Source organism: Schistocerca nitens, chromosome 10, assembly GCF_023898315.1.
Source record: "Schistocerca nitens isolate TAMUIC-IGC-003100 chromosome 10, iqSchNite1.1, whole genome shotgun sequence".
Taxonomy (NCBI): Eukaryota; Metazoa; Arthropoda; class Insecta; order Orthoptera; family Acrididae; genus Schistocerca; species Schistocerca nitens.
Window position 1 is genome coordinate 22,200,551 of NC_064623.1, and position 20,776 is coordinate 22,221,326.

At 42.6% G+C, this 20,776-nt stretch overlaps 1 protein-coding gene across 1 annotated transcript; it reads left to right on the forward strand.

Moving 5' to 3' along the window:
- The first annotated feature begins 490 nt into the window (after window positions 1-490).
- Window positions 491-10,679, forward strand: LOC126209811 (ABC transporter F family member 4-like). The gene is made up of 3 exons (XM_049938945.1): window positions 491-532; window positions 1,866-4,979; window positions 10,569-10,679. The coding sequence occupies exons 1-3, from the start codon at window positions 491-493 to the stop codon at window positions 10,677-10,679; spliced, it is 3,267 nt and encodes a 1,088-aa protein (XP_049794902.1).
- Window positions 10,680-20,776: the final 10,097 nt, after the last annotated feature.

Genomic DNA, 20,776 nt, shown 5'->3' on the forward strand with positions numbered 1-20,776 from the left:
TTTAATTGGCACTATATCCTAATTTACCTGGCAGTGCTGCACATTACCCATCTCTATTGGTACACTGTTTCTCATAGAAGAGTAACTAAAGTTTTTATTGCATTATGTTGTTTAACAACTACTATTACTACACATTATGTTCAAAGGAAACGCATTGGTCATTTGTAATGAAAAATTACTGTACTACTGGTAAGCCTCTTCTGAAAGTCTCAAAACTGGTTTGGAATTTCCAAAGTTCAACTAAATTTTGGGAGGAACATGGAACACTAAATATTTTACAAACAAATATTTGCTAAAACATAGTCCAAACATGTACTGAACGGAAGATGAAACTGTCAGTAAACAGAAGCTATAACACAGGATATTCAGCAACCTCTGGCAAAACCCAAAAACAAACCGGACAACTTTTAAACAGTGAGTTTAATAGCCCATTCAATCCAAAGGTGCACAACAGTGTGGAGATGGGGGACGGGTGGTGGTGGAATGTCCCATGGCTCCGAAACAGATCAAATGTGCCACAGTAATGAAACAGGTAAGACATCTGCTTAAATTATGCAATATCTCTTCTAAGAGCAGAAATTTACATCCACCATTCCATCTGTACCAACGCTCACAATAAAATGTTTCCCCACAAGTGAGGAAGGGTGGGACAAGGTTTTCTATTTACTCAATCATACATTTGAAGTTCCAAGTATGTTTACCTAATAGATAACAAAATTTTTCATATTTATCAAATCAAGGAACCAGTTATATATGTGAAAACATGGATATAAGGTTTTCCAGATAAAAACAGGAGAATTATTTTAACTGCCTTTTCTATTGAAAAAGAAGCATATCAACATGTATCTTATTTGGTGTCCCACTTTTTACTCACTCTGCTGTTGCTTAATACGTGTGTACTCAAATGGCCTACCTATGTTCAGTTCCATTACCAACTAGAGGAAATACCTTGTTTTAGTTTCATTCTCACTGTGTAGTTACTGCAAAATATGATGTATACTTCTCACTAATACTTTCAAATACATTGACATTATGTATTCTGAATACAGATATTCTTCCATAAAGTTGCAGTAAAAAAAAGAAAAAAAAGTGAGAACAATGTCATAAATGCTCTAAATAAATGTCCATCCATTACAAAAGTATTTGTACCTATGTCTGTTCATGTTTACATAACATTGCAATTGCACCTGCAACAAGTACTGAGAGAATTGTGAAATTTAACACACATAAGCAATGGATGGCTATTATTTGTCTGTTAAAACTAAGAGCTACTAAGATTCTATATCCTTGGGGGAAAAAAAGGAAACATGCTGACCACAGAACAGGATCAAAAACTGCAATAAAATAAAGCATAGTAGTCTATAATGTTACCTCCAATGAAACATGAGAAGGGTTCACCAATTTAAGAACCCTCACTGCAACAGTACCAAGTTTCACATTATCAAACTGTACTGTCGGGCATTTGTTGAATGGTGCCAGTATGAGACAACTTTCATACGAGTCTTCACTTTTGTCATCATCACTTATTTTGCGCTTCTGCTGCGGAGATATAGTGATCTGTTATTAATGAGAAAAGGAAGCATGTAACACCGTAGCTCTAATGATCTACTGATTTATTTTGCTTTTATTTATTTAATGTTACTTCTGTAAATGTGTGTGATTGAATGGGTAACACATAACTGTATATTTCTTTATTTGTTAATATGTGCAAAAGTTCTGTGTTATCCAATGCGTTTGTTTGTTATGTAAACTGCTGATCCTCACTTAGGAATCTTAGCAATTATTGCACCATAAGGTGTAGTGGTTCCCCACGGGAACGGTATTGCATCAGAATGCGCAAATTGTGTTTGGCCTTGCGGAAGAAGGTGGGACTGGAAGTCAGTCGGAAAGCAGACCGAGACGGGCCAGAAGTCGGAAAGCAGACCGAGACGGGCCAGAAGTCGGAAAGCAGACCGAGACGGGCCAGAAGTCGGAAAGCAGACCGAGACGGGCCAGAAGTCGGAAAGCAGACCGAGACGGGCCAGAAGTCGGAAAGCAGACCGAGACGGGCCAGAAGTCGGAAAGCAGACCGAGACGGGCCAGAAGTCGGAAAGCAGACCGAGACGGGCCAGAAGTCGGAAAGCAGACCGAGACGGGCCAGAAGTCGGAAAGCAGACCGAGACGGGCCAGAAGTCGGAAAGCAGACCGAGACGGGCCAGAAGTCGGAAAGCAGACCGAGACGGGCCAGAAGTCGGAAAGCAGACCGAGACGGGCCAGAAGTCGGAAAGCAGACCGAGACGGGCCAGAAGTCGGAAAGCAGACCGAGACGGGCCAGAAGTCGGAAAGCAGACCGAGACGGGCCAGAAGTCGGAAAGCAGACCGAGACGGGCCAGAAGTCGGAAAGCAGACCGAGACGGGCCAGAAGTCGGAAAGCAGACCGAGACGGGCCAGAAGTCGGAAAGCAGACCGAGACGGGCCAGAAGTCGGAAAGCAGACCGAGACGGGCCAGAAGTCGGAAAGCAGACCGAGACGGGCCAGAAGTCGGAAAGCAGACCGAGACGGGCCAGAAGTCGGAAAGCAGACCGAGACGGGCCAGAAGTCGGAAAGCAGACCGAGACGGGCCAGAAGTCGGAAAGCAGACCGAGACGGGCCAGAAGTCGGAAAGCAGACCGAGACGGGCCAGAAGTCGGAAAGCAGACCGAGACGGGCCAGAAGTCGGAAAGCAGACCGAGACGGGCCAGAAGTCGGAAAGCAGACCGAGACGGGCCAGAAGTCGGAAAGCAGACCGAGACGGGCCAGAAGTCGGAAAGCAGACCGAGACGGGCCAGAAGTCGGAAAGCAGACCGAGACGGGCCAGAAGTCGGAAAGCAGACCGAGACGGGCCAGAAGTCGGAAAGCAGACCGAGACGGGCCAGAAGTCGGAAAGCAGACCGAGACGGGCCAGAAGTCGGAAAGCAGACCGAGACGGGCCAGAAGTCGGAAAGCAGACCGAGACGGGCCAGAAGTCGGAAAGCAGACCGAGACGGGCCAGAAGTCGGAAAGCAGACCGAGACGGGCCAGAAGTCGGAAAGCAGACCGAGACGGGCCAGAAGTCGGAAAGCAGACCGAGACGGGCCAGAAGTCGGAAAGCAGACCGAGACGGGCCAGAAGTCGGAAAGCAGACCGAGACGGGCCAGAAGTCGGAAAGCAGACCGAGACGGGCCAGAAGTCGGAAAGCAGACCGAGACGGGCCAGAAGTCGGAAAGCAGACCGAGACGGGCCAGAAGTCGGAAAGCAGACCGAGACGGGCCAGAAGTCGGAAAGCAGACCGAGACGGGCCAGAAGTCGGAAAGCAGACCGAGACGGGCCAGAAGTCGGAAAGCAGACCGAGACGGGCCAGAAGTCGGAAAGCAGACCGAGACGGGCCAGAAGTCGGAAAGCAGACCGAGACGGGCCAGAAGTCGGAAAGCAGACCGAGACGGGCCAGAAGTCGGAAAGCAGACCGAGACGGGCCAGAAGTCGGAAAGCAGACCGAGACGGGCCAGAAGTCGGAAAGCAGACCGAGACGGGCCAGAAGTCGGAAAGCAGACCGAGACGGGCCAGAAGTCGGAAAGCAGACCGAGACGGGCCAGAAGTCGGAAAGCAGACCGAGACGGGCCAGAAGTCGGAAAGCAGACGGAGACGGGCCAGAAGTCGGAAAGCAGACGGAGACGGGCCAGAAGTCGGAAAGCAGACGGAGACGGGCCAGAAGTCGGAAAGCAGACGGAGACGGGCCAGAAGTCGGAAAGCAGACGGAGACGGAGCAAGTCGGAAAGCAGACGGAGACGGAGCAAGTCGGAAAGCAGACGGAGACGGAGCAAGTCGGAAAGCAGACGGAGACGGAGCAAGTCGGAAAGCAGACGGAGACGGAGCAAGTCGGAAAGCAGACGGAGACGGAGCAAGTCGGAAAGCAGACGGAGACGGAGCAAGTCGGAAAGCAGACGGAGACGGAGCAAGTCGGAAAGCAGACGGAGACGGAGCAAGTCGGAAAGCAGACGGAGACGGAGCAAGTCGGAAAGCAGACGGAGACGGAGCAAGTCGGAAAGCAGACGGAGACGGAGCAAGTCGGAAAGCAGACGGAGACGGAGCAAGTCGGAAAGCAGACGGAGACGGAGCAAGTCGGAAAGCAGACGGAGACGGAGCAAGTCGGAAAGCAGACGGAGACGGAGCAAGTCGGAAAGCAGACGGAGACGGAGCAAGTCGGAAAGCAGACGGAGACGGAGCAAGTCGGAAAGCAGACGGAGACGGAGCAAGTCGGAAAGCAGACGGAGACGGAGCAAGTCGGAAAGCAGACGGAGACGGAGCAAGTCGGAAAGCAGACGGAGACGGAGCAAGTCGGAAAGCAGACGGAGACGGAGCAAGTCGGAAAGCAGACGGAGACGGAGCAAGTCGGAAAGCAGACGGAGACGGAGCAAGTCGGAAAGCAGACGGAGACGGAGCAAGTCGGAAAGCAGACGGAGACGGAGCAAGTCGGAAAGCAGACGGAGACGGAGCAAGTCGGAAAGCAGACGGAGACGGAGCAAGTCGGAAAGCAGACGGAGACGGAGCAAGTCGGAAAGCAGACGGAGACGGAGCAAGTCGGAAAGCAGACGGAGACGGAGCAAGTCGGAAAGCAGACGGAGACGGAGCAAGTCGGAAAGCAGACGGAGACGGAGCAAGTCGGAAAGCAGACGGAGACGGAGCAAGTCGGAAAGCAGACGGAGACGGAGCAAGTCGGAAAGCAGACGGAGACGGAGCAAGTCGGAAAGCAGACGGAGACGGAGCAAGTCGGAAAGCAGACGGAGACGGAGCAAGTCGGAAAGCAGACGGAGACGGAGCAAGTCGGAAAGCAGACGGAGACGGAGCAAGTCGGAAAGCAGACGGAGACGGAGCAAGTCGGAAAGCAGACGGAGACGGAGCAAGTCGGAAAGCAGACGGAGACGGAGCAAGTCGGAAAGCAGACGGAGACGGAGCAAGTCGGAAAGCAGACGGAGACGGAGCAAGTCAGAGACGAGCCACCAGACGGACACAAGTTAAGAGTCCGTGCTATTCCATGGGAAAGACGCATGTTGTGCTGATTTCCGAGAGAGGATTTTCATGCTTCTCTCCAAGGGCTCGAATAGTTGGAAATATTCTGGAATTTGTCTCTATCATAGCCATCAAGAAATCGGCCTGCAATTCCACCTACCTGCATGCAGTTGCCACCACATTGCGCAATCATTGCATCATAGTAACATTATGATGTACAGTGAAGGATCAGCTTAAAGGATGTGCTAATGTGCTGAAATATAAGGTAAATTATATCTGAATTTGTGTATCTACCTGACTTTTCTCCTCATCATAACCTCTTAGGATCCTCACCGTTTGGACTATACTGATTACCGAGTGTCCTTACTGAAAGTACATTGGAGCCTAGAGTGATTTTGTTAATTAAAGCCTCTTGAACTGAAAATTGATTTTCCTAGTGAAAACTGCTTATTAACGTGTTGTTGTCAACTTCAAGTAAAAGTTCTTAAGACTGAGGCTTATAATGTTTCTTGCTTAGTAAATGATTACATTACTGCTTATTATTGCAAATCGCAGAAGGTGAGTCAGTGTCTTGCATATATGTTATTTTTGTGTCTCACTGCAGTAGAAGTGGAAAACTGCAATAGTAGGAAATTATATATTCAGGTTCTCTCTCTCTCTCTCTCTCTCTCTCTCTCTCTCTCTCGTGTATTAGAAGTGCATATTAATAATAACGTTATAAAGACAAGTCACTTTGTGTAAAGTAATAGTGTGTTTCGGTAGCTGTTATAATTTTGCAAATTGTTTCTGATGCTCTAACTGATGGTTTCAACCTTATCATATGTATATGTATGTATCAGAGTTAATTGCACTCGCTTGTGGTCAAGTATAGGTTGTGTTTATCTATTAAAATTATTAATTACTATTTTTTTTTAACGAGAATGTTGATCATTCTTTTGCCTAGTTAGGCTGGCGGCCGTTTTACCATTATCAGTTTAACAGTGCAGGAAGGCAATTTCTTCGTTTGTCACTGTTTAATTAGTTACGTAATTCTGACTTTCATTTCCGATAAGCCACTTCCGTTAGGTACAACATGGTCAAACAACAAAATTCCTCTCAGAGGGTAACACTGTTCTGATTGCGTTATACCATAATTACTATAACAAAATAATTGTTTTGTAAACTGACTCCTACTTTGGGGTTATGGTGTAATAGTAGCAGAGTGTACTGTTATACGTGGCTTTTCTTTGACAGGATTACTTGTTGTATTGGGACATAATAAGTAATATACCAAACTTGGTATTTGATTAAGCAAGCTACGTAAACATTGCGCCACCACGCAAGCCGAGTAGTGTTATAAGCAGACTCAATTATATATAATAGTGCACTATGTAACTTATAAAAATAAATACATAAATTTCACTGTCTTAAGGTAACCAACCAGTTTACAGGGAAACATTCACCTTTTTGCAGTCTGACAAACACACATACAGTGTTCGTGTAATCCTTTACATCTATGTTGAGCGCACCCTCTTATATGAATACACACATCTGAAGGGGGAAATCTAGCCAGTAATTCGTGTACTAAAAACATGGAAGAAACGCACTGACATTAGTAGCTCAAGACTCTGTATGTTGAAGTCACTATGCAGTCACAATACTGTAATTCTAACTTTGCATTCTTCCTATGTAAGTACTTTGGCTACAGTGATCACTATAGTAACTGTTGCAATAACTGGTATTCAGTTCTATCCTCCATGTCCCTGTATGTGACTAATTTTGGGTAACTAAGTAACCCACCCAGGGCCCGATACCAGTCACAGATTGCTGATGTCACAACTTCCAAGGACAACAAAAGTTTTGTTATTATTTCGCCTAATTATTGACCAAATTCAGAAATTTAGAAGGCCATAATTTCCTCTTTAAGATGTGTAATATGACATAAGTTCAAACGAGTAAGACATATAGTACAGTTAAGAACTGGAGGAGGTGGGTGCTTGTCGACTTAGCATGGATTTCATGTGTATACCTTGACTTTATCCACCCAGTGTTGATGAGCGAGAGCACTTACCAACTTCCAACAAACTTTATGCAGAACTTCAAACCTTTCCTAAACATTTTCTCAGTTACATGCACCAAGTCAATTATTGAACACATTAACTAATTTACAGAATTAATCTTCAGCTCTTTTACGCACAGGTGATCACTTCTTTAGACGATCACGATTTACCAGTACATTTGTAAACCCGTAAAAGGCACAATTTTCAGATACGGTACACAGCCATGGTAGTATCATTGCAGTAATATGATTGCATTCAAAATAACTTTATTAAGCACACTTCACAACAACTTCCAACAAACTTTTCTTTCCTCATGTGAGTCTCTTGCAAACCAAAGTGTACATAATACAGTACTTTATGAATAAACATTATCTGAGTGCTAATACTAATATGAAAAAAGGCGAATGTTTAAATATTGCAGACTTGTGTAGCATTTCTTCAATGAAACCTGAACAGACAATTTTATGAGCATCACAGAATAACTTCTTTCTATTACAATATAGTGATGTTAATTAAGGAAGACTTAAGGAAGGCTTGTGATTTACACATGTTTTCACTGCCAAATAATTTCCTCCCCAAACATTGTCAATTACATCAGCATATATGTTAGCTTTTCAACAAACAATGAACTTGCATAGAACCCAATTGACAACATAGGATGAAACAAAGGAATTAGATGTTAATGTTATGCATAATTGTAGGTGTAGTAATTGCACATAATTTCACTAGCTACATAGTAACAGATGTTTCAGAACAAGATATGGAAGAGACTATTACTGAGGCACAATAATCTATGCAACCCATTGGCATTAGTCTGGCAATTAACAAAAACAGGGTATTTCACAATTCCTATCACAGGCTTTGTAGATGAAGTTTTGATAATGAGGCAATGTCAAATGTACAAAGTCTCCTTTACAAACCATAGAAGACTGGTGTAGGAATTGTGGTACACCCTGGACACTGGGGACTACAGTGAGAGCAAACAACCTATTATGCTTGGGATGGCGAGGAGAAGATTCATTCACATTACTTTCAGTGCATCTAAACAGTGAACAGAAGACATTCTTAATGCGCAGATGCCACTGAAAAATTTGCTTTCCTGACATTTTTCAGGGGAGTTCTCAGTATACTTCAATGTACCTTATGTATGAGCACACAATTACAACCACGCATCAGTTGTTGTACAATTAAGCAGTCTTATAGCTTTAACTGTAGAGCCACAACCAACAAGCGCATTACAGAAGGTAACGTTCAAATTCTATGACAATTTTATGTAATTAAAAAAGCAGTGGAAAACTGGACCTTACAATTTTTATACAAGTCTTAATATTCATGTTGTAAGGAGATATTACATAGAAGCTCTACATTCATATGGTTATGTTTCACAAATTATATTAAAGAAACAAAATTATTCCACTAGCTGTATCATCTGTTGACGCAATCACTTGAGCCACAAATATGAGAATGGAAAACAGCATCAGAATGTGCGTGTGCGCCACAAAACTCATTTTGGTGCGGAATAACCACACCAAGCTAGCTGCAAAGTAATAAAACAGTTAACAGCATTTTTACTGGAAAATAAACCTCTAATACACGTATTTATCAGCAGTGAACATGATCTGAGCAATTAACTGGTACAGCGTTTTCTACTAAATAAATAAATGGCCAGTATAGTGACACTAATTTCTCTTGGTACATTTAATTTGAGGGTCATGATAATCTTATCTGTAAAATACATGTAGGTTTTTGTTACTGTATATTATAGTTGCCAATTAACCTCATTTACCTGTTACATTCATTTAAATATGCATATTACATACAACAGAAGCTATGTTAATATATACATTAGATTAGCTGCCGGCAGTAGTGTGAACATTTCATCACTTGTGTCAGTTAGGGCTTCCACAGTTTCTGTGCTGCAGAACAGAGGCAGAGAATAATTCTGAAGTAACATTTACGCACCCAATATTCTATGGATAAGTACAATCTATGAGGAAAAAATAATAAACAGCAAAGCTGCAGGAAAGGAATATACATGAATAGCTTGTTAGGAATATCTCAAGCAAAATTAAACCCAGATTTATTTTTTCCCCAGTGGTACTGCCTGTGCTTGAGAGATGTTTTTGTCCTCCTCCTGGTCACAACTGATGTCATAGCACATACATCACACTGGTGGTAACTGTGGCTGATACTACATTGAAGACAGATTAATCTTGTTACCTCGTATCATGAAGTCTGGATTGCCTTTTGTGACTAGTTCATTGCAAAGTCTACACGGGTCTTAGAAGACAGGTGGTCATTTCTTGTGCCACATGATATGTTGCACTCTTCTGGTTATCCTGTCTCCCTCGAGACATATTCTGATATAAATCTGCAATCGGGCCAATTTAGGAGCTACCACTGTTCTTTGAATTGTTTGTAGAACACCCACAGCTCTACCACATCTCGCTGATTGGCCAGTGAAATGTCAGGTTGGGACTTCCACTAAGACTGGCATCTCTCAGTGTTTTCATTCTAAGCTGTCCGGTTCCTCATACGAAATTAGTGATACAGTGGTATTTAGGACTGCATTCAGCTGAATATTCTTTGAGATACGATGATGTGTTGTAAGTGACTGATGTGCTTCTACATGAGAGAATCCATAGCATGCAGATACAGGCAGTCTTCTACTCTTCATACCTTGGTCTCTTGGCTCTTATGCTGGACATTTTAGCCATGGTGAAGGAAGTGGACAACAGATAGAGCTTCTTTGTCACAGTTTAAACACTTTTGTGGAACTATATAGGCCTACAGGTAGCTTATGTACTCCTCTGATATAGAAGACTACAGGTAAAAGTACTTCAGGCCTCTTGTCAAGCTGGCTGGACATCATTTCTTCCTGTTAGAGGTCTGGTAGGATCTTCAGCAACAGTGGTCACCAAAATAGAAATGAAGACCATTAGTGCAGACATCCATGAGGTATGGGATGACTGGCAACTGTGGAATCTTGTATCGTCAGAGGCGGCTGTGTACTGAAGTGTGTTTTGGGATGAAGTACATTGGTTCCTTGTCATTTCAGCAACAGCCCCCCCCCCCCCCCCCATGTTTTGTCACTTTTGCTTCTGTCTTCTCTTCACATTATGCACAACATTTTCATTCTGTCCCTCAGGAATATCCAACTGGTTCATAACATCACATGAAATTTTGAACACCAGCCTCCTCTCATTTGTTCACTTGCCTCAGTGCAATGTTGAAGTTCTGTGCTTCTCTCCAGTATTGTCCTTTTAGTAATGGCACTAACATGGGGTTACAAGTTTATATTATTACTGATTACTTTTTATGATAATTCTTCCAAGAGCTGGAACAGATCCATTTTATGTGGTTTACCCATCTCACCTACTTCATTTTTGATGCAGAGAAATGTCCCCAACTATAGGTCACATTGTTCCCAAATTAGTCATCGTGGGTGAATGATGGTAGGACCACCACTGTCTACACAGCCATTATGGTTTATTCTGATCTCACAATCTCTTTGTTCTTTGTCAGCCTTCATACCCAGGGCTTATTCTGAAGCTTTTGAGCACTAAGATTCTTGCACAGATAGACTACCAGCCCTGTCAAATATTCCTCAGTTTGGAGGACCATATTTGGTCTTAAAGGGTTTGCACCCCTGGAAGGGCTGGCTTCATTGTGTCTATGGAGGCCCTCCTCCCCCATGGAATGTAAGATTAGAGAAAGAAGATGAAAGACACCCTCGGGCCTCGCAACCTAATACCGTCGGGGTCGAAAAAATCAAGAGTTGGCCAAGAGAGGCCGACAGGAAAGAAAACAGATGCCTGTAAGTAAGCAGAAGCAGAGTCAGAGCCATCAGACATTCATTATCTTTTGAAATATCATCGAGACTGACTCAAAGAGAAGAAAGGTTCTTGCTTTAATGGTTAGACTCCAAGTATTACTTAGATTTTTCTTACGTGGATTGTTGAATAATGTTTTTCCTATCAGTGCATAAAAAAATAAAGATTAACTTTAAGAGTAACAGTGCTGTTATTCAATAGCAGACACTTTACAGAGACTTTTTACATGTTAAATACAATTAATACTGTATGCTCTATGTTTACCTGCCACAATCAGGTTACTCCTTAGTTAAAAATAGAAACCACTTGACATGAAAGTGTTTTCCTCATTTTAATAATAGTTGAAATGGCTACACTATGTTTGATGTAGTCATAATAATAAAGCTAATATTCCTCATAACCAAATTGAAATCATTCCATAGAAATCTTACAATCTTTGTCTAAAATACTAAATTACATATTCAGTGTGTGTGCATAGAAAATAATCATACAGCAACAACACAGTTTGTTTAGCACAAAGCTTGCAGAGTTTATAGCTGACGTTTCATCACCAATTTAAATATTTTGTAGCAAAATGTTTTGTCTTTATTGTAGCTCATGCATGTTTGGATAATGACTGACTTCAACCGAGACAAAATATTGATTTTTTTACATACATAGGTTACAGAACACAGCAAAAAACGTTTTTCAACTGTTCCTCTCATGTTTCCATAATACTTACAGAGAAAGTAAAGGTTACCCTAAATAAAGTTTAAATAATGACATTTACAAGCTCTAACACAGTCTACACCATCTTCACTTACAAATTTTCCATCTACCACTTACTAAGTGAGTACCATTTGCTCTGTGTGAGTACACAGTCTTCAAATATTCCACAAAATAAATGTACAGCTTACAACATTTCCTTATTTATTTACCATATTATTTGGCCAGTTTAGACTACCACACTTGTCAAGTACCTATGAATACACATACCACCACAGAGCAATATGTAACACTCATACTATGTAAGGAAGTAAGAAATGCAATAATGACGATCCAAATTTTGATTTGCATTATCAGCCATTACTTAGTGTAAACTGTTCATACAGTTCTACGTCCCACAAAATGTGGCACACAAATTATCAAATTGTTCAAATGGCTCTGAGCACTATGGGACTTATCTTCTGTGGTCATCAGTCCCCTTGAACTTAGAACTAGTTAAACCTAACCAACCTAAGGACATCACACACATCCATGTCCGAGCCAGGATTCGAACCTGCGACCGTAGCAGTCCCGCGGTTCTGGACTGCGTGCCTAGAACCACTAGACCACCGCAGCCAGCACACAAATTATCAGTCCACATATAAAGCCATATATGCATAATGGTATTCTTTTTATGAAATATATGCCGACTGAAGGGCATGAAGTAGGTGAAGATCTGTAGGCATCATAACTTAGAAAGATTCTGCCCTTACACTTCAGAACCACATTGTATCATGTGCAAATCACAACAAATCTGCTAGTAACGAACTTCCAGAGTCTAGTTCTAGTTAGCTGTTTTAACTTCTGCCAAAGATACACCAAAGAAAATATACAGGTCTATCGAAAATATATGAATCTCTGACTGTATAATATACATCCTTAAAGCTAATAAAAGGTGTCTTACATACAGATGGGTGAGCATTTCAGACAAGTAACAAACAGTATTTTAAATATTTTCAAATTATGGAACATAAAACGTGAACACTAGCTGTATATTTCATGAAGGGTAGACTACATCAGTCCTTCACAATTGTGTAGTGCATAAACCTCCAAATATTGTAATTTCTATATTTGAAGTACAAAATACAACACTGCATCATCTAACTGTAATAATCAGAGCTTGATGAATTTCAAACATTTGCAAAAGACATTTTACAATGCTTGCAAGAATTGACAGTAATGTAGAAGCTTCAGTAACGGCAATGTGAAATACTTATGCTTCCTTTCAAAGGGACCCAATTCAAATGACTAATAGTATTGAATGTGAATTTATGATAAATTTGTGGAACAAATATTTTGAAGAGTGCCTCTGGATAATGACTCTCAAAGCATAGAAATTGCAATTTCAGTAACTACTTTGACAAATTCAAGTTTATACTACTAATTCACGTTATCAGACTGAACTAACATGAAATTATCATTTTACGCAAACTGTTGAATTCATATACTAGGATTGTAACAGTATGTGAATGAGTCATATCAAGACAGTGAACATAACAGAAATATTTAACTGAGGAAACTGTGGCTTCTTGAGCTGATAATACTTTTCTCAGACAAGTGAGAGTAGTGAGGATACTTTGTATTACAAATCCAATAAATTACTATTACATCAGAATCCATACATTTATCATATACAAAGAAAGACTATCACAATCGGTGTATGAAACAGTGAATGTAATTTTCAAATTCTAAGGCAAAACACTAGCTGTGAGGTACATAGATACGATCTGAGAAGTGTGGAAGGTAACAGGTCAACAGTCTTACAATTGAAGAACAAATGTGCATAATACATATTAGGAAGCACATCTTAATCTCATTCAAATATGACAGTAACAGCTGTTTTCAACAAAGGCATTTTTAGATTACAAAAAATCATGATCAATATATGTATCAGGTGCACATATTTTTTATGCAAATTTGCCTTAATAAGAAAAGCAATGTACAAACCCTAACTTATGTAGAACACACGAAATTACCATATCATAAGAAGCTCAACAGCTAAAGCTAGTTAAGTCCAATGTAAGTACATCCTGTCAAGGAACATACATGAATTACTATGTCTATTTCTTATTAAGTCTAATATTATGAAGAGATGGCAATCTCTGTGTCAATCATATCAAACAACTAGTGACCCATAAGCTTACACAGTCACATTAAATTGCCAGGCAACATGCCAAAGTAAGTGCTTTGTAATATAAGAATACGCCAATTGTATTAGTAGTCTACTAAAGACAAGAGGTGGGAGGTGAACATTAACAAGCAACCAATATTAGAGATCATACTAAGAGTGCTTCTGATATTTCTGTAAGCACTATTGTTCACTGCAAAGGAGACAATTTACAAATGAATCATCATAGTGTGCAGAAATATACATTTACAAGAAAATATAAAATACAGAGCCCACAAATTAGTGATAAGCTCTCCTAAAGAGACTGAAAAGCACAAGAGTGATAATACATTCTTTTGTAGCTGCACATGAAGATTAGAGCATAGTTTTCTATTAATAATGCCAATGGTCACGAACTACCATGTCATCTACTCAACTATAACCTATTGACTATAACCTATTGACTTCTGACAGGAACAAGAGTCAAATCACATTACGATTCTTTCTATGTTTTTAAAGCTTCAACAGCATGCAATAAAAACAATGGATAATGAAAAGGCTAAAGGACTCAAAGCAGTAATGTAATACATTTGTTACTTTAAGCCTTCTGAATTTCAAATGTATGTGATACAATTAAAAGGAAAGCTAAGTGTACTAAAACTTCATATTGACAGTTTTCATAGGCCTGGATTCACTAGAGCTCAAGTGAACCTTGAAAATGTTATGGAAAGCCAAATACAAATGGGGGGAAAACATTTGCTACTGGGTTTCTAATTGTTATTACTGCTACTGATGATGAAACTTCAAAATATTTACAGCTGTTTTACATACTACAGTTTCTTTAAACTTCTGGTACTCTGCAAATGACATTTTAAATGCCCTTAAGAATTTAGAAAAGGTTTGAATTTATAATTAGTGTTTGTTGGAAGCAGCTAAGTGCTCTCATTATGAAACACTGGATGAATATAGCCTTTGTTCTTTGTGCATCTCTATCTGCACTCACTGAGGACATGCACACAGTTTATTAATAGTACTTTTCTTCCTGCGTTGAACCTCTTATGCAAGATCATACCTCTTGCTGAGTAAATTCTGACAGTTTCATTTTCAATATTTCTTGTCATCACTGACTGCATTTTAAAAAGTAATATTTCTGTTGACCGAGGAAGCTGTCAGATAACCAAGATGAAACTGGTACTGCAGGTCATGAAGTTGATTAGTCTTTTAGTAATATCAATGGGATAGTGTTTAGGGGAATATACTTTCTGTCCTGTGTTTGTCCTCTGATTTATGATTATCTACCTGCTGCTGTGAATGGTGCAGAGCACCAGTTTACGAAGTTTGCAGGTGGCAGCAGTACTGTAGCAATATCTTATTAGGAGGAGTGGATGAATGACACTGACTTTTTTGCTGATATACCAGTGCTTACCTGGACTGATGTTCTTACTTGCATGTTAATACTTCTTACAAATGGGATTGAGGCCAAGATTGCTTAAGATTATTGGACTTCCTTCTAGAGCAATACATTGTCATTTGTGGCTGGCAAGGGCTAATTCTATACATCAGCTGGTACATTCCTATACATTTCTTTAAGTTAAGAGGAAGAGGATGTTGGTCAAGCCACTAACAGAGGTTTAATTCCCCAGAGCTTGTTCCCATGAAGGGAACTAGTATCGCCAAAGGGACGCCAATTCTTGACAGACAGCAACACAAAGATCGGAGGGAATGGAAGAACTAGCGGGCCAGGATACGATGACAGCAGTCTCAGCAGCAGTTTTTTTTTGTTATGGATTTAGGGCACAAAACTGCTACAGTCATTAGCGCCCAGTATGTGGCTTAGGGAAAGGTAAAAAAACAAAAAATAGATTGGAGATCACCAGCAATGGGAGCAAAACTCAGTGGGGAAACTAAAAAACTGAAGGAAAGCTTAGAAAACCACTTCAGAAGGGGGAGGGGGGTTGTTTCCCCAAAAAGAGCTCCAAATGACTGACATCTCACTGACACTAATGAACTCTAGGATGTGATCAACAGCTCGTGTCATCTGCTAAAATGGAAGATATATCAGGTGACACCTGTAGACTGGCACATAGTGGAGTAAAATAGGGGCACTGAAGTAAAAGGTGTCTTACCATCCACAGCTGAGAGCAGTGGGGACAGTGGGGGAGGATCACCACTTAAAAGATGTCAATGGCTGAAAAGACAGTGCCCTATCCGGTGTCTAGTTAAAATTACCTCCTCCCGATGACTCGTTTGGGAGGAAGAGGTCCGAGCACAGGGAAGAGCTTCCATGTCCCACAATTTATGATTGGGAAGTGTCGACCAATGTGTGTGCCATAAAAGAGCAACACAACATAAAACACTCTGTACATTGGCAAAAGGAACCATGTAAACAGCAGGCTGAAGAAAGACTGCAGCCTTGGCCACTATATCGGCCACCTCATTTCCATGGATACCAACATGTTCTGGGATCTGGAGGAGTGCCACAGAGATGTGGAGCAAGTGGAGGCATTCCTGAATCCAGTGGACCAGAGGGTGGACATAGTAAATAGCTTGGAGACTGAGGAGAGAGCTGAGCGAATCTGAGCATATAATATACTGTATCTGCTGATGGCGATCGATGTATTGGACAGCCTGGAGAACAGCGTGAAGCTCTGCAGGAAAAACCGAACACTGGTCAGGAAGCCAAAGTCGATTAGGGGTGTCACCAACAACATAGGCACTCCCAACACCAAATGATGTTTCAGCCGTCAATGTAAATAAGTGTGGCATCCTTCATTTGTGCTCATGTTGTTGTTGTTGTTGTTGTTGTTTTTGTCTTCAGTCCAGAGACTGGTTTGATGCAGCTCTCCATGCTACTCTATTCTGTTCAAGCTTCATCTCCCAGTACCTACTGCAGACTACATCCTTCTGAATCTGTTTAGAGCATTCATCTCTTGGTCTCCCTCTATGATTTTTACGTTCCACACTGCTCTCCAATACCAAGTTGGTGATCCCTTGATGCCTCAGAATATGCCCTACCAACCGATCCCGTCTTCTAGTCAAGTCATGCCACAAATTTCTTACCCCTGGAATCCTTTAACCATATGAGCAGCAAATGCCTGATGATTAACGAGAGAAGGGGTATTATCCTTGGAAAGCTGACAAAGATCACAGAGCAGGCAGGTCCAGGGGCAGAACCAAGGTAATGCCGTATCCCCAGTTGTCAAAGTTTTAGGAAAGTAGAAGGAAAGAGAACTTGCCAGTTGACGGAAGCAGACTCCCGGTGGTGGTAGTAGAGGAAGGTTGGCCTGTATACCCTAAATCCAAGGAGGCGTCGAAAAAAAGGTAATGGGCTGGATTAGCAGGCATGGAAGACAGATGGCTAGCATAACAACTCAGAAGGACAGCTAGCCAATTGGACAGCGGAGGATTAGCAGTCTCAGCATAAAGGCTTTCCACAGGGCTGGTGTAAAAAGCTCCAGACACTAAACGTAATCCACAGTGGTGGATAGAGTCGAGACGCCGAAGAATAGACGGCCGAGCAAGAGTCAACTATGCTTCCATAGTCCAATTTTGAGAGCACTAAAGTGTGATAGTGGCGGAGGAGGACTACTCAGACAGCGAGCTGAAAGATAGGAAATGTGGGACGACCAGCACAGTTTTGTCAAACATAGGACCCATGAATTTAGTGACATCTGCGAACGGAAGGTCGACAGGGCATAGATGTAGGGAAGGCAGAAGAAACTTTATACGACACCAAAAATTGACACACATGGTCTTACTGGGAGAAATGCGGAAGCCGGTTTCGATGCTCTAAGAGTGGAGGTGACAGACATCCTTGAAGACGTCTGTCAAGAAAGCTGGTTCGTTGAGAGCTGTAGTAGATCGCAAAATTATCCACAAGGAGGGAGCCCGAGACATCGGGAAGGAGACAATCCGTAACTGGATTTATGGTGATGGCAAACAGTACAACACTTAGCACGGAGCCCTGGAGTACCCCGTTTTCTTGGGGAAAAGTACAGGAGAGAGTAGTGTTCACCTGCACTATAAATGTGCACTCTGCCATAAATCCACGAATAGAAAGGGGGCAGCCGACCTCTAAAGCCCCAAGAGAGCAGTATGTGGATGATGCCTGTCCTCATACACGTATCTTATGCTCTCACCAGATTGAAAAGTATTGCTACCGTTCGGCGTTTCCTGAGAAGAAAATTATTCATGATGTAAGTGGAGGGGGCAGCAATATGATCAACTGCAGAATGATGCTTTCAGGAACCACATTGGGTAGGTGTTAGACTGTGGGACTATAGCCACCAGGCTAAACAGCAATTCACCATATGCTCCAGTACCTTACATACACTACTCTTAAGAGAAATGGGGAGATAGCTAAATGGGAAATTCTTGTCCTTTCCAGGTTTCAGAACAGAAATGAAGATAGCTTCCCGCCATCATCTGGGAAAGGTACTGTCGGTTCAAATTCAATTATAAAGGTGAAGGAGGTAACGCACACTATCCTATGATAAATTCACCAACATTTGGATGTGGATACCATCCGGTCCTGTGGCGGGAGAGCGAGAAGAAGAGAGTGCGAGTGAGTTCCCACATGGAGCAAACAGTATAATAGCTTTCGCTATTTTGAGAGGAGAAAGCAAGAGGTTGCACTTCCGCTGCATGTTTCTTCGGTAAAAACGCTGGTGGGTAATTTGAAGAGCTCAAAATCTCAGCCAAGTGTTGACCCAGTGAGTTAGAAATTGTGATGGGGTCCACTAATGTATCATGTGTGACAGTGAGCCCAGAGACCAGGGAGAAACTAGGCACGCCAGATAACCGTCTAATTTTACTCTGAGCTTCTGAGGAGGGAGTGAAGGTGCTAAAAGAACTAGTAAAGAAGTCCCAGCTTGCCTTCTTGCTATTGTGGATGATGCGACGGCATCATACACGTAACTACTTATAGTGGATACAGTTGGCAAAAGTAGGATCGTGGCAGAAAACGTGAAGAGCACGTCCCCGCTCACATATTGCGTCACAGCACACCTCGTTCCACAAAGGGACTGGAGGGTGCCGGGGCAAATCGGAGGTGTGAGGTACTGAACGTTCCGCAGCTGTAAGGATAACTTCTGTAACATGAGTGACCCGATCGTCTACACTAGGAAAGTGACGGTCATCTAATGTCGCTAGAGATGAAAAAGTGTCCAATCGGCTTGAGCAAACTTCCATCGTATCGGGCGCATCGATTGAAGTTGTGGCTACAATCGAAGGACACATGGAAGATAGTCACTCGAGTGTATCAGCAAGAGCAAACCATTCAAAGCACTGAACTAACTGAACAGTACGGACCGAAAGGTCCAAATGAGAGAAATTCATCATGGAGGCAGACAATTGTAGGTTCCCAGTGTTGAGGCAAACAAGATTCGCTTGGTGGAAGAAGTCAATCAATACGGGCCTCACTGACAAGGACACAGGGATCCCAAAGCGGATGGTGGGCATCGAAGTCCACAACCAGCAAATACGGGGGCGGGGGCTGACCAAGGAGATGAGGGCGATCAGCTCTTGTCATTGGTGTGGATGATGGAATGTATACGGTACGAAGAGAGAATGTATGAAAGGGAAAGATGGACAGCAACAGCTTGGAAGGAACTGTTTAAAAAGGGGATTGGGTGATAATGGACGTATCATGGAGAAGAATCTTAAGTCCCCATCTGCTGGAGCACAATCAACAGAGTGGAGATCAAACCAGACTGACTGAAAATGAGGGAAAACAAAGCAATAGTGGGGATGCAGCATTGTTTCCTGAAGACAGAAAATGACCGGTGAGTAGGATCATAAGAGGATCGACAGTTCATCCTGATTGGCTCTGATGCCACGGATATTCCAATGGATACTTGACAGAGTGGACAGAGAAGGGAAGAATCTTACCACAGTCGCTCTCAACAACTGATGAGAGCTAGCTGCTGACAGCATGGAACGGCATTCAGCCAAAGGCAGAAGATCCTGATCCATAGGTTGTTTGGGGGCTGCTCCTGCCACCAGCGGTTGGCCAGTTGATCGGCTACCAGCAGTGCACCTTGGCAATATGGAAGGGTGGTTACCACCAGGTGGCGCTGTAGATGAGAACACAGTGGAGGAGGAAGAGGAGAGGAACTTTGGTTCTTATGAGCTGTCTTGGAAACAGGACATTGAGATGAAGGAATCGATGGTAGTGAAGTCAGTGTATGTAAAAAAATCTTCAAGTAAGCTCTTTTTTTGAAGTCTAGAAGTCTGATTTTGGGGCTTGTGATTTAGCAGAAGCCAATGAAGAGTGAGCCATAGAGAGAGCAGGTGATAGAGGGGAGGTTGAACAGGCGATCTTTGCGCTGGCCGATCTGATGACCGTGCCACTAAAGGTGACATCAGAAGTCTGCATGGTTGTCTCCTTAGTAGGACGAGGAGATGCAAGGACAGTGCTGTATTTACCTGCTGGAGGCACATTGGGCTTTCAACTGGTGAATAACTTACAAGCAGCAAATGTACACACATTTTCCTTCACTCTGATTTCCTGAATAAGCCATTCATCTTTGAAAATGGGGCAATCTCTAGTGGAAACAGCATGGTCACCCATATAATTGATGCAATGAGGGGATGAAGGTGGACAAGCACCCTCATGGGCATCCTTTCCACATGTAACACATTTGGCCAGATTGGAACACGACTGGCTGGTATGATTAAACCGCTGACACTGATAGCAACGCGTAGGGTTGGGGATGTTAGGGCGAACTGAAATTCTCATATCCCGCTTTAATGTTCGATGGAAGTTGAACTGTCAAATGTCAAGAAGGTAGTACAGGTTGGAACCAAGTCCTCGTCAGCCCTTTTCACGACTATGTACAGCTGTTATGCCCTGCTCAAACAGGTAGTTTTGAATTTCCTCGTTGGACAATGCATCGAGTGAGCATGTATAAAACATCCTGTGTGATGAATTTAAAGTGCAGTGCGCTTCCACCCAGACAGGGAAGGTGTGTAGCAGTGAAGTTCTCAGCAATTTTTGTGCCTGGAGGGTACTGTGTTTGTAACAAGGTGCCATTTCGTAATTGGGAACA

Coding starts and splice junctions, on each gene's coding strand:
- LOC126209811 (XM_049938945.1), top strand. CDS start 491: ATGGCTCCGAAACAGATCAAATGTGCCACAGTAATGAAACAG. Junction 533..1,865: donor GTGCCACAGTAATGAAACAG/GTAAGACATCTG, acceptor TTGCGGAAGAAG/GTGGGACTGGAAGTCAGTCG. Junction 4,980..10,568: donor AGCAGACGGAGACGGAGCAA/GTCAGAGACGAG, acceptor GTTCTTTGTCAG/CCTTCATACCCAGGGCTTAT.